The sequence below is a fragment of the Xiphophorus maculatus genome, chromosome 9 (genome assembly GCF_002775205.1).
Source record: "Xiphophorus maculatus strain JP 163 A chromosome 9, X_maculatus-5.0-male, whole genome shotgun sequence".
NCBI lineage: Eukaryota > Metazoa > Chordata > Actinopteri > Cyprinodontiformes > Poeciliidae > Xiphophorus > Xiphophorus maculatus.
The window spans coordinates 22,427,006-22,440,427 of NC_036451.1; the positions used below are offsets into that span (position 1 = coordinate 22,427,006).

Genomic DNA, 13,422 nt, shown 5'->3' on the forward strand with positions numbered 1-13,422 from the left:
GTATAAGCTAAAATTAGCCAAAATGCTAACTACATTGACTTCCTCCATTCAGTGTGCTAAACATGGCTAATAAATAAAAAAAAAAGAAGCTAAAAAGCTTATTTTAGGCAAAAGGCTACTGCTAATGTGGGCCATAGCCACATTAGCAATGTTTGTGCTAATGTTAAGGCACTTTTGTAAAAGTAAAAATCAGATATTTACTTCGTGGCACTTGGTTACCAGAAAACGCGCTCATCTCTTAACACCAAATTAATTATTGTGTATAAAACATAAACTCTTTAATAACAAAAGAGCTCTTTTTAAAAAGAATTGTGCAGTTGGTGAATTTTTCAGAAAAGTGAAAATGTTTTTTTGTTTTTTTTTGTCATTGGTGTTGAATTTCAACACAAAAGTAAAAAATCTGATTTATACTTTGAGGCAGTTTGTTACCAGAAAAAAAACGCTCATCTCTTAACACCAAATTAACAACAAATAATATTATTATTTATGAAACAGAAGCTCTTTTGAAATCATGCTTATCTGCTTAAATACAAGAAATTTGCAGTTAGTAAATTTTGCAAAAGTAAAAATCAGATGTTTACTTCGTGGCACTTGGTTACCAGGAAACCCGCTCATCTCTTACCAACAGCTAACAACAACTAATATTGTTAATGTTCAAAAACATAAGATTTCTTCTGCTCTTTTGAAATAATACTTATTTTATACTACTTAGCAAGAATTGTGCAGTTGGAGAACTTGGCAGAAAAGTGAAAATGTTTTTTTTGTGTGTGTGTCATTAATGGTAAATATATTATAAAACAGACTGTCAACCCAAAAGTAAAAATCTGATTTATACTTTGTGGCAGTTTGTTACCAGAAAATAAACGTCCAACACCAAATTAATTATTGCTTATAAAACAAGATCTTTTGAAATACTGCGTATCTGCTTAGACACAAGAAATGTACATTTAATGTCACACCTTCCAGATGTTTATTGCTTAGACAATTATAAAGCCACGCGTTATTTATTTTCCTCCCATTTTACATGTATTAACTATTTCTGTTTTGGCTAAAAATCTCTTTGTGGCTGTGATGCGATGGAGTTTGAAGACCTTTTGCAAGACACAATAAACCCAGCATTATAATCCGGAGTGTCCATATTCAGGCGCCTCAAAAATACACGTGTCAGTGCTCTGAAGGCTCACAACAAAAAGCCTTTAGCTTAGCATAAAATGCAGCAAGATGTGCAGAAGCTATGAAAACACACTTATTGCACGCAGCACAAAAAGGCTACCACAAAACTGACTTATGTAAATCATCACCATCGCTATGCTTTAAATCTAATTTTATACAACTACAAATATTCTTATTGTTCAAAAAACAAGCAATGCTGCAGTGGCAGCAGTTGCGAACCACATGCAAGTAGGATATGATATGTCAAAGCCTGCAGAATCCTTAGAGGAAAAACTTGTCCCTCCGTTTATAATCACATCACTCCCGACTAGCTAATTCCACAGGAAGTTCTCACAAAGCACATCTTGATTTTGAAATTTTAATCGGAAGGAAAATACCAAAGCAGAACCGAGAACCGAGGGTCAGGAACTAGAAGAATCCTGCTGATTGCAGCATTCAGAGGGTTTATAGAGAAGATTCGCACAAAAAACAAAGAAACACTCGACCGGCCTGAGCCTGCACGGTTTAGGCTCGGGCCCCAAAAATCCTAAATAAGCTCCACTTTGATAAATAAAATGAGAACGAAGATGGTCTTTTTGTTGTCACTCTCATTATTTATGCCTGACATTAAAATTTGTGATATGAATTTTGCACTAAATGTGGCAAAACAAAAGGAACGTAAAAAAAAAAAAAGGAAAGAGGGCAACTACTTTTTTTCCACAGTACCTTAGGAAATCCACTACTGATTTTTGCTAAACAATTTTCTGAAAACCCTCAAAGAGTTTAGCGGGAGGAGATTTAGTTGTCTAAATTCTCGGACACTCACCCCCTCCTGTCTGGAGAAGAGGCTGAGGCAGGCACTGAGACTGGAGGCCGTCTTGCTGGACAAGTCGCAGATCTCCTGCATCTTTTGCAGCGCAGCCGAAGGAAATCCTGCCAGGATGAAACAGAAAACCAGATAATTAAAAAAAAATTTAAAAATAAATAAATAAAAATGCCTTAAAGCTTCTTTTGGAAACTTTCAAAAGAACTTCAAAAAGCAAGCAAATGGCTGAAATCCCTAACAACCAAAACAGACGTCATCTTCTTAATTAGCAGCAATTCAGACGTTTTTTTAATCGCGCCATATAATCTGTTTGATGATGCTTTCAGTTTTAATCATGAGCCTTTCATTTCTGCTCTTAAACTATTGAAAGCTCTTGAACTTTCTTTCTTCTTACACGTGGATGGGTGCTAAATTGAGGAACAAAGCAGAAGAAATGAACAGAGAAACACGGCGTCGCTTTTGACGGAGATGCACGCAGTTTCGTGATGCAAGCAAAGATGCATCACCATCGATTGACCCCATCAATGAACGGTTTACCGGAGAGGATGCAAATTATATCCTTCTGCTTTTGAAGTCAACTCTTTTAACCCATTTCTTATGGCTCTGGGCCAATAAGACATAAAAAAATGTATCACTACTAAAGATAAATGAAAACATAATTGCAATAGAAGAGCTTCAGAGATAAGCAAAGTGACTGTAAAGCGGTTCTCTCTCACTGCATTGGTTTTTCTTTAATTTGCCACCTATGTGCTGATGACACAGCAAAGGGGTTGGGAGGAAAAAAAACAACTAAACGAAACAGGAGTGATGGTGAAATAATAGATTTTTACGTTCTGACAGCCCGTCATTTTTCAGCATGGACAGGAACGCCGCCACCTCCTGTTCCAGCTTCTTCTGGCTGACCTCCGCCGCCTGGTGAGTCAGAGAGACGTGAGAAAGATGCAGATGAGTGAGGGAGGCGGCGCGTGTCGGGATGAAGCGGCGCGGCGCGCCTCGTTCACAGAAAACGCTCCGGACCGCTGTGCCAACACGCTCGTTATGTACGTCTTTGTTTACAACCACCTGTAGCGAGTCCGTCAGTTCCCCTAGCGACATGCCTTGCTCTTCCTCCTCCTCCTCCTCGCTGCCCTGCTCCTGGGAGCAGTAGTGTGTGCTGTAGGCGGAGTGCTCCTCCAGCGCATCCAGCCATGCCTGGAGGGAAAATAAAAACAGAGATTTTTTTGTCTTCTTTCAACCGTTGTGACAAGCGGCCGATTTAGCTACGAAAAGTGGAAATGCAAAGGCTTAAACTAAAATTAGAGACATTTTTACATGAAAGTCGGAGAAAATGGAAGGAAGGGAAATGGGTTGTTACAGCGCTACGTAAATGTACCTAAAGGTATGCCAAAGTTACTTTTAGTAGCAAATATTAATTGATTTTTAGTCCGTCCTTTGATTATAATTTAGTTTTAGTCAGGATTTAATCATCTTGTTGTATTTTTCACCTTTAGTCTAATTTCAAATCAGACTTACTGCCAGATTTACTAAAAATTTTTGTTTTCCTTTTCTTTGGTCCATAAATTGACTTAAGGCAATAGTCATAGTCAGATATTAAGGTATGATTATCTGACTGAAGGCAGATATTAATGCCTCAAATCATAAACTGATTTAAGGCATTAATATATTAATTTCAAAGAAAAAATATTTTTTTACATCTACATTTAAGCTGAAAATAAATATTCATAATAATTAATAATAATATAATTGAAATGATATTATTTCAAATTGTTTTGCTACAGGAAATGTAAACTGTAATTGGGTCACTCCACCATATTAATATGTCAAGTCAGATGAAACACATTTTCTCATTCTTCTTTCTTCCTTTTTTCCCCCCCCTTAGCTTTTCACTCATGGTGGTATAAACTACCATCAGGTGGTTGTAATGACAGGAAATGTTATTAAGCAATAAATAATTTTAGTCTTATCTGCACATGAAACGTTAGTCCAGAGATGTGATGAAGGTAAACGTAGATCTTTTAATACACAAACGTACACGTACTTATATAAAAATGTAGATTTATGCAACACAACTAATAAACTGAGTGGCTCCAACATTTTTCTCGCCTTTTTATTCATCGATGTAAACTTTAGACATTTATAATCATAGTTGTTGTTTGCATTCATTTGAATGAGGGGGATAAAAAAAATGCTGCGGATGAAAACCATTATGAAAGAGTTACTAGCACTCCTTAAACGTCCTTTTTCTCACTTTCCTGCCTCAAACTTTAAAGCACTCCACTGGGATCCAATCACACATAGTAGAACCTGATTAAAGAGGCATTCAATTTGTTTTAAAAATAAAAAAAACTAACTGTGTGTCATGTATTTGCACTTAACCACAGACCTCCTCCAACCTGATAAAAATAAAAAAGATCTAGGACAAATAGTTGTCTTTTGAGGTCACCTGACAGCAAATCCAGGAAGGACTCAGACGTTTACTGGCCGTACATTTGTATGTTGCCTTCCCTTCTTGGCCCAATAAATAACACGAAGGTTTGTGGTTATAATGGAATAAATCATGAAAATATTCAGGAGTTAAAAATCAATTCGCAGGGAAGTACAGCTTGCACAATGACGAATAGCTGGCGGTGGCGTCTCACCTCGTTCTGAAAGATTAAAAATGTATAAAAAGATCAAAAACAGGCACATTTTATTCATCTGGGGAAAAATAAATCATGCAAGCAGAAAAACCTTCACCTCTTTGCCGTGTTGATGCTAAATTAATTGTAGCAATTTATCACCTCTAACAGGTTTATTTATTTATTGTCAAAGTTGGACGAGTTGGGTTGCAGAGTTTCAGACACGCATAAAAGGATAAAGTTTTGGTCGCTGCGACAACGCACAGGAAGTTGTTATCTTCTGACAGCCAGAGATAACAATCAGAACTGAGAAGGGATGTTACATAAGCTCAAACATGACAGAAAGAGCATTTCTGTGCTCATTGCCAAATTTCTGTTTTTGTTTCACATCCGTCATGGTAAAAAAATATATAAAAATATTCATATTCTCTTCTTTCTGCACCTTAGCAGCTCATTTCATTCTGATGTGAAGACTCAGAGGGTCAGGGGTCAGTGACATGGTTTTAGTTTTACAGATCAACTAGCAGAAGCTAAATATTCAGAGCAGTAAAAGCCCGAGCTGCTCCGATATAGTTTTACTTTTGTTAATATGAACAAAATTTCTTTCACTTCACAACAATCTAGTACTCTGCGCCCCTTCATATTAAGGCAGGCTGTTTTTTTAAAAAAACAGATTTGTACTCACTGGCTTTTAATGCAGGGTGAGAGGTTCATTTGTTGGACATTTTTACGTTTTTCTTTCTCTCTTATATTATGTTTGTAATTTCTTTTGTGCTGGAATTACTGTTATTTGTTGTTTTGTTTTTGTGTGCAGCACTTTGGCCAACAGCGGTTCTTAACTGCACTACGTAAATATATTTGATTTGATTTGATTTGTGTTGGTGCCTCACATGAAATCTCAATAAAATACATGGAAGTTTGTAGCTAAACGGCAACAAAATGCGAAAAAAAAAAGAAAAAAGAAAAAAAGAAAGTTAAATAATTGCTGGAAAGAAGGCTAGGAGACGATGAGACAAGCCACTGGAACAAGCCCCAGCTGTAATGGCGGCAGATGGTTGATGGCAAACTGTCTTCTTCTTATACTTGCAAATTGTATGAAGAATTAGGTTGATTTTGTGAAATGAATCTAAATAATTCAGATTCCTCCTCCTGAAAGTAACTTTTTGTAACTAGAAAGAAAACAAACATCAGCAGCTAAATTGAGCTAATGTGCTAGAACATAACGCAACAAATTCAAGGCAGGTCGGATTCATCCTCTGGCTGGAAGACAGAAACATGATTCCTGCATAACTCCAAAAATCTATCAACTGATCTAACCATTATATGTAGACTGACAGAATGAGACTATGAAGGTTTGTAGGGGCAAGATAAGAGCTCTGTTAATACTGATGACCTTGTGCAGCAGAAAAAACGTGATTCTTGATTAGTGTTAAGAAGAATTTATTTTTAAAGTATATGATAATTTTTCCAACATCAAGGCTACAAAAGCTATCAAGGGCCAACGACTGGTTCACTTCGAAGAATCCATGCGATTCCTGGAAGTGATTCTCTGTCAAACACTTTCCTCCCTTCACAGGGACCTTTAGAAACGTCGCATAATTTACCTTTCTTTCCGTCTGTGATTAATTATGTTTTTCTATTCCCGACCACAGAAAGCGGAGGCGATATAAACTTACTTTTCTAGTCGCCTCTGGTTCACTTTTCGGGCAAACCTTGAAGTGATGCACGCTGTCATCGAAGCACTTGAGGGTAAAAAAGCAGTTATCTTTGGCTCGTATCTGGAGAGGGCAGGAGCATAAATATTTGCTTTAACCGAAAGCAGCGCAAATGCAGATTGAACAAAAGGTCAAAAATGAAAGCCAAATACTTTAAAGCTGGCTTACCAAGCAGTGAGCGTTTGTGAGTGACTTGCAGCCCTGCCTTCTGACATTTGCGGCCGCATCGGACCTACGTTCGACAGAGGGAGAAGTGAAGTCTCAGAAATCCCGACGGGAAAAAATACGGTTTTACTCTTCTATTTTATTGGAGAAGCCAGGCAGGTAGGATTTTCACACATTTATCTGAAGAAAGGTTTGTTTTTTCCATTTCCTTTTCACAGCCGAGGTTAGAGCCGAACTTACTGTTTTGGGTACCAGGATATAACCCCGTCCAGCACAACGACCCAGTAGGAGCGCCAGCCAAAAAACCGGGAGCTCTGTGGGTTGAAAAATGAGAACAGATCAAGCATTTCGTATTTTCGGTAGTTATTTAAAAAAAAAAAAAAAAACATATTGAAGCACTTGGGAAACACTTAGCTTTCCTGACTAATTAACTCAGAAGGTATAATGAGGATAAAGTCATTTCAGAGGGTTTCCAATACCGCGGTAACAGAAGTCTGTTGGTTTCTGAATGCTAAAAAGCCCCTCGCATGAACATCTAAGAGGTAATTAAAACTGGGCTTATTTTTAGCTGACATCTGGTATGCATACATGGGAATGACTGAAAGAAAACAACAGGCCTGTGTTGACAGTAATGAAGGCATGTCATCCAGCGAAGCAACATGGGTCGGATGTCGCCTGCTCATTTTTGGCTTTTATCTTGTTAGCAGAATACATTTCCTGTTGATCTCTTAAAGTGCTATAATTATTTTTATTTCTGGATGCTACGAGTACCTGTGTGTGTGTGTGTGTGTGTGTGTGTGTGTGTGTGTGTGTGTGTGTGTGTGTGTGTGTGTGTGTGTGTGTGTGTGTGTGTGCAGGGAGGCTGACTGTAGGGTCACCTGACAGCTGCAGCTCCACTGGGTTTGTTTATCGGATATCAAAAGATGTCAGTCTGATCCTTCATTTTAGTTTGTCTTTGTTTGTTTTTGCAGAAAACTATGTTGAAGGCATCTGGTGGTAATGTAACCTTGGACATAGCTTACCACAGTGGATACATGGTTTGGATATTTGGAATCATTGTTCTATTAATTCTGGCCTTTTATTGATGGATTTAAATACTTCTTTTTACCAGGGACGACCAAAAACGTTGGTGAATTTCAAGAGCTACAAGTTTGAATTTATTGGGACTTTTCTCTATTTCTTATTGTGTCGTAATTACACATACAAACCGAAACATATACGTACTTCGCTCTGGAAAAAATGAAGAGACGACTTCACTGGACCCCATTGAAAACCTCCTGGTGATCCCACCAAATACTGACTTCTGAACTGTTCCTGAGTTAAAACATTAGTATTGCTGCTTCTAAATGAATATCAAATTGTTTTCTTTGCATTATTTGAGGTCTGAAAGCACTGCATCTATTTTTTGTTATTTTGACTATTTCTCATTTTCTGGAAATAAATACTAAATTTTTGCTTGGAATTTCAGAGACATGTTGTCAGTCGTTCATAGAACAAAAGAACAATGTTAATTTTACTCAAACATATACCTATAAAAAGTTAAATCAGAGAAACGGATCATTTTAAGGGGACTCTTTTTTTCCAGAGCTGTACATGCACCTCTATGAATATTTTGGCAAATATCTCATACCAAGTTGCAGAGATTCCATTTGTTTTTTATTGCCAATGAAAATGATGATCTGACCATTCTTCAAATCAAAAATGGCTGCTTTTCCTTTGCATAGCCCTAAGGTTTTTTATTTTTTTTATCAGGGCTTAGAAATTTAATGTCCAATCCAAAACCGGTTTAGATGTATTTGTGGGATTACTGGCCTTCTGGAACATCCAAATGGTACAAAGTTTGATCAGAATGTCACCCTAAGATGAGAGGAAGCTGGTTAGTGCAGCTGGATGAGAGATAAAACAATAACAATATCTATCACAATAGACATGTGATCAGTGTCAATAAAAAATATGCTCGATAGAATTTTGATAATTTCACTGAACTCCGACCCAGAACCACACAGCATTCTGGGAGATGTAGGCAGAGGAAAGACTTGAGCTGCTTCACCTCTTATGGCTAGCTAAGAAATGTCGGTGGCATCAACTAACTCACTCACTCTTTGGTTACCTAGTCACGTACGGACGGGGTCATCCAACACTTACAATGACTGTGCGCCGACCTCTTCAATGGCTAATAAAGTGAGGATGAACGCATATATCTGAACCAGTATGAATAATCTGGACCCTGATTTAAGAGCGTAAACAATAAATTCAAATGTGAGAACTTAATTCATCAAATAATTTCCTAAATTATTCTGACATTTATATCCACGATGAGTTTGTGTGTAAATGTCTGAACCCGACACTGGAAACAGAGATAAAAAAAAAAAAGAAAAAGGTGGCTTTCAAAGCAGAAGTCGGCAGCTCAAAAAGTCCTTTATGCAATTTGATTGTCTGCTTGGAGCCGCCAGGAGCAGCGCAGGGCAATTTGTCCTCATTCTGACCGTATTACTGCCGCAGCTTTCATCATGCACCGCACATGTGACTCAGAGATCCTTCTCACAACCACAGCGGAGGCGAGGCGGGTAGCTCACCTGTCAGCAACACCTGCAAAATAACCTTTTCCTATCCATCTTTACAACTTTAACCCTGGAGTCAAGTCGGGCCCGGAGAGACAGCGGTGTCTGAAACCGACGGAGTACATCGCGGCTCAACCCGTCAGGTTCTGTCGGCCGGTCTTGCTTTAGCTCGACTAATGATGAGGCGCATCCTAAATGGGCTGAAAATAGCTGGGCTGTGAATCAAAGCGGCTTCTTGTTTGAAACTGTCCTAGTCTCGCAAACATCTCCAGTTTACCTGGCAACACAGAGTTGCTCGGATTATTGAATGAACTGATCAGAATCCTGCAGGTGTGCGAACAGGCCCAAATACAATAAAGCAGCAGTGGATAAAAATAAAAATAGAAGAAAAAAAAAAAGCCCGAATGGACTCGGTCTGAATATTGCATTTTCACACTTTAACAATATGACTTGCTGTAATTTACGGGTCCTGTTGTTCACTGGATTAAAATTTAGAGATGAGTGGGTTTTTTTTTTTTCTTCTTGTTTCAAATTGCTGCTGTTAGAGCTCTACAATAAATACTGACATTAGCACTGGAGTGGCAGGTTAATTAACCAGGAACTATATACAGACAGCAGTCAAGAACGGTTCATATTTACAGCAGGAGAAGCTAGACTGTTTTTGTTTCGAGCAGCATATTGTAGAAAAGGTCAGTGGGCAAGACTCTAGACCGGGTCCATCTCAGAAACACACAGGGCTGATGACTATGCATGCACACACTGAGGGATTTAGAGTGCCCAATTAAAAAAACATGTGTTTTTATAGACCAAACCCTGAACATTGACATTTAAAAAGAAAAAAAAGGATCTGGCCAGGATTTGAATCTTCTGGCTGTGAGGTCACCATGCTAGCCACTGTACTGAGGTGCAACAATTAGTTAATAAAATAACATGTAACATATATTATACTGTTATCTTCTGTTATGCTTCCAAGCATGTTCAGATGTTTCTGCAATTGTTTCTTGTGTAAGAGCTCTCATTCAGCAAGCAGGGAGTCAAGCACAGGCTCACAGGAAAAACAAAGATATTTTACTTTTCTTTGTTTTCAAATGAACATTTTGCACGGTATTGTGCAAAAGTCTTAACTGCTTCTAAAAACAATCTACGCGCTTATAAAAAACCCCCAAAACATCCAGCCATCTCTGACAGTAATTTTACGTTTTTTGGTGTCTGGAAGACTAGCCATTTCAAACACATCCCGATGGCTGAGTTGCAGTAGCTCCAGGATGTTTGATCAGCTGGTTTTACTGCTGCCAAATGGCTGCAGTGGTAAGTTTTGTTGTTGACTTACCATCCGTGATTGTGCAGGACGCTCTACTTCTGCTTTTCAAAGAAGTATAAGGTATAATTACGCATCTGTTTGCAGCCTTTTTCACGTGCAAGTATAAGCATTGACAGCTTATTGTGATCTAAGGTGACAAGAGGCCCTAAAACAGCTCATTCTGAAGGGAGCTCACAATAGGCAGAACTGAGCAGAATAAAACCAATCAGTGAGAATCAATGATTTTGTGCGAAAAATGTAATGAACAAGTTCCTATCCTCGCCTGTTCAAGGAAGCATAATGAGTCACCTCTAATGCAGCATGTTATCAGTTGGAACTGCAGCCTTAAAAAAGAACAAATAAAGAAACATAATGCAGTGTTTGCACATTAGCAACATGCCTACAGACAGTAAGTAACCTGTAAAATGAGCGGCCTCTCTAACTCACTAGAAGAAAAAAAACAAAAAACAACCAAAAACGTAATTTCCAGACTTTACCTTCCAGAGGAGTCCTTCGTACTTTTTGACATGACGGGTCAAACCCTGCGGATGAGAAACATAAAAAGAGCAGGAAACAAATCTCAGAGCAAATCAACCGAGACGTTAGGAAGCCGACCGTCCGCATGAGCACTCACTCGATGAACGCTGCCTTCAAGACACTGCTTCATTGCCGCATCGCTGGCCAGGTCAAACACCGTCTGCCCTGCGAGTTAGGGAATTGAAGAGTTTTATCAAAACAGAACACGAGTAGAGAGAGGGGAGGAAAAAAAATACCGTCAGCCTGAACAGCGGTTAAATGGCGCTGCCAGCAGTCATAAATGTCAAGGTATTATCCGACACTCGTACACCCTCAGCTGTTATGTTTGTTGTTTCCCTGACGATTATTTTTGGGGAGATGAAAACAGACCAAATTTCGGGACGGAAAATGAAGACTTGCTAACTCCGTGCCAGCATGGATGCTACTTTTCTCTGGGTGTAAAAATAGAGAGAGGGGCTGGTGAAACCAAGCACCTCAGGAAATATTTTCAAAAGTTAAAAAAAAAAAAGACAGCAGCATCAAAGCTCGACAAAGAAAATAAATAAAGACTAGCTTTTCTTTTATTTCCAAGTCATTTCAAAGGAGTAACATTTCATAAAAGGCACATAAAAGCTTTGGTTTATTGCTGGTTTTGATCCTTTTCATGTCCTTCTTCTAAGTGAAAAACAAAAGAAAAATCAGCAGTCTTTCATTGCTGCCAGCTCTCTGGCTTTTGCACTTCACCGTTTTTGTTCTGCGCACTGGCGTCGGCGCCGCTCCTCAGCAGCTTCAGGGCGCACAGCCTCTGGCCTCGATAGGCGGCACAGTGCAGAGGAGTGTTGCCCAGCAGATCTGTGCAGTTGATATCTGGAGGCTTCTTCCTGCTGAGCTGCAGCAAAACACGCAGGACAGGAACAAACTCTGTCATTTGTCACACACCGACTCAGAACTGCCATGCGTCTTTCTGCTGCTTTTCAGTCTGCAGACTCTTTGGCACAAACTCCAAAGGCAGATTTATGCTTTTAAGAAGCTTTCGCCTTAAAAGGTGTTTCTGTGTGTGTGTGCGTGTGTGTGTGTGTGGGTGAACTATTGTGTCTAAAAGTTGTTGTCAACTTGTCTGCATTGTGAAAAGTGATACATGGAAATGTGTGAGATGTTTCAAATCGACCGGCTGCGTAATCCGTGGCACTCCGGTCCAGATGTGTAAAAACCTGAAAATATATTAACAAAATAATTCAGGCAGATTCACCCTTAAATCTGAGTACATTTTTTAAAAATGCTAACAAATAACGAGATAATTTTCCGTCTCACTGGCATATGCATACAGTGTGACATAGAGGCATTTCATTTAGTGACTCTTCAATGAGGGAAAGACAGGAGAACATACTGTTCAAATTCAAAAATACTTTACTAATCACAAAGGGATATTAAATATGTAGGTGAGGTAGATGTGGGTTGATCTTCATAAGCGACAAGCAAGTGCTCATTTCTGCAGTCAGGATCGTAAGCACATTATAAACGTGCGCAAAACTTTGTCAATGTTCTGCTAATATTGGAAAAACAAAATTTTGCAATAGCGGCTTTTCCACTAAATAAGACACACCATAAAAATCACATCTGAATGAATTTGTTCGCGCAGTAAGCCATTAAAAAACGTGCCACAGCATCCTCCTCCCACTGCTTCCTGTTCTTTGCGTCGTCTTTTCTGCCTGTAGGAACATCCGGTTTGCTGATCACATGACTCGAGCGATGCGAAAAAAAAAAAAAGTGTTTCCATTGCAGTTTTGCGAAATGCTGTAATTTCGACACGGCCGAAAAAAACCACTTAATCCTAGAGCAGAAAATTTTTTATCAAAACAAACGAGGGTTTGTACGAAATTGCCGGGCTTCCCATTAAGCAAAGTTTTTTTCGCAATAACAATTTGCATGATTTTATGGCCAACCGAAGCGCCGCCACTGATGAAGAGTCTCATGAGGATCCAAAGTTGGCCGTGGAGAAAGGAAAGAGATTTCCAATGTTTGTTGGCAAAAAGTGGCTCCTGAGTCTGGCTCCGTTTCCACAGCAGGTATCAGACAATACCTACATGAAAGGAAGCTGTTTAGTAGGAGATCCAACGAACACAGATCCAAACGTGGAGTTTGCTGAGCTCTACTAGGACTTTAACTGAGATCTTTATCCACAAAATATTAAAATTGCACTTTTCAGCAACAAACTCTCCAAGAAGAATTTGAGGAAAGAAAAAGCTCTGGCAGAAGACCTGTGATGCTGTGGGTCTGTTTCTGTTTCAAAAGCCCTGGCGACCTTCTTGTAGCGCGTAGCGTCTCAAATTCTTTGAAATTCCAGGATGTTTTAGATATAAATCTGTGTGTCTCCACCAGAAAACAGAAAATGGGTAATTTTGAGCCTTTCAGCAAGATAGTGACCCAATTCAAAAGGACAAATCAATACAGAAAAAGCCCACCAGACGCAAAATCTGTCTCTTCTTTTTTCTCCCAAGGAAATCTCAGTTCACAGATCTAAATCCTCTAAAGGACCCATAGGGTGAGCTGAAGAGAGGAGAGCTCAGGA

At 39.0% G+C, this 13,422-nt stretch overlaps 1 protein-coding gene across 2 annotated transcripts in view; it reads right to left on the reverse strand.

The window, feature by feature from the left end:
• The window catches only part of LOC102219110 (oxysterol-binding protein-related protein 1-like), a 35,318-nt gene that overhangs the window by 16,442 nt on the left and 5,454 nt on the right, over window positions 1–13,422 (reverse strand). For both annotated transcript variants that reach the window (XM_023339130.1, XM_023339129.1), the window contains exons 7-15: window positions 11,598–11,742; window positions 10,972–11,039; window positions 10,835–10,879; window positions 6,717–6,790; window positions 6,480–6,543; window positions 6,273–6,374; window positions 3,041–3,169; window positions 2,809–2,890; window positions 1,979–2,085 (exon numbers count right to left, since the gene is read on the reverse strand). In XM_023339130.1, coding sequence (XP_023194898.1) covers window positions 1,979–2,085; window positions 2,809–2,890; window positions 3,041–3,169; window positions 6,273–6,374; window positions 6,480–6,543; window positions 6,717–6,790; window positions 10,835–10,879; window positions 10,972–11,039; window positions 11,598–11,742 — 816 coding nt within the window. The remainder of the gene's footprint in view (window positions 1–1,978; window positions 2,086–2,808; window positions 2,891–3,040; window positions 3,170–6,272; window positions 6,375–6,479; window positions 6,544–6,716; window positions 6,791–10,834; window positions 10,880–10,971; window positions 11,040–11,597; window positions 11,743–13,422) is intronic.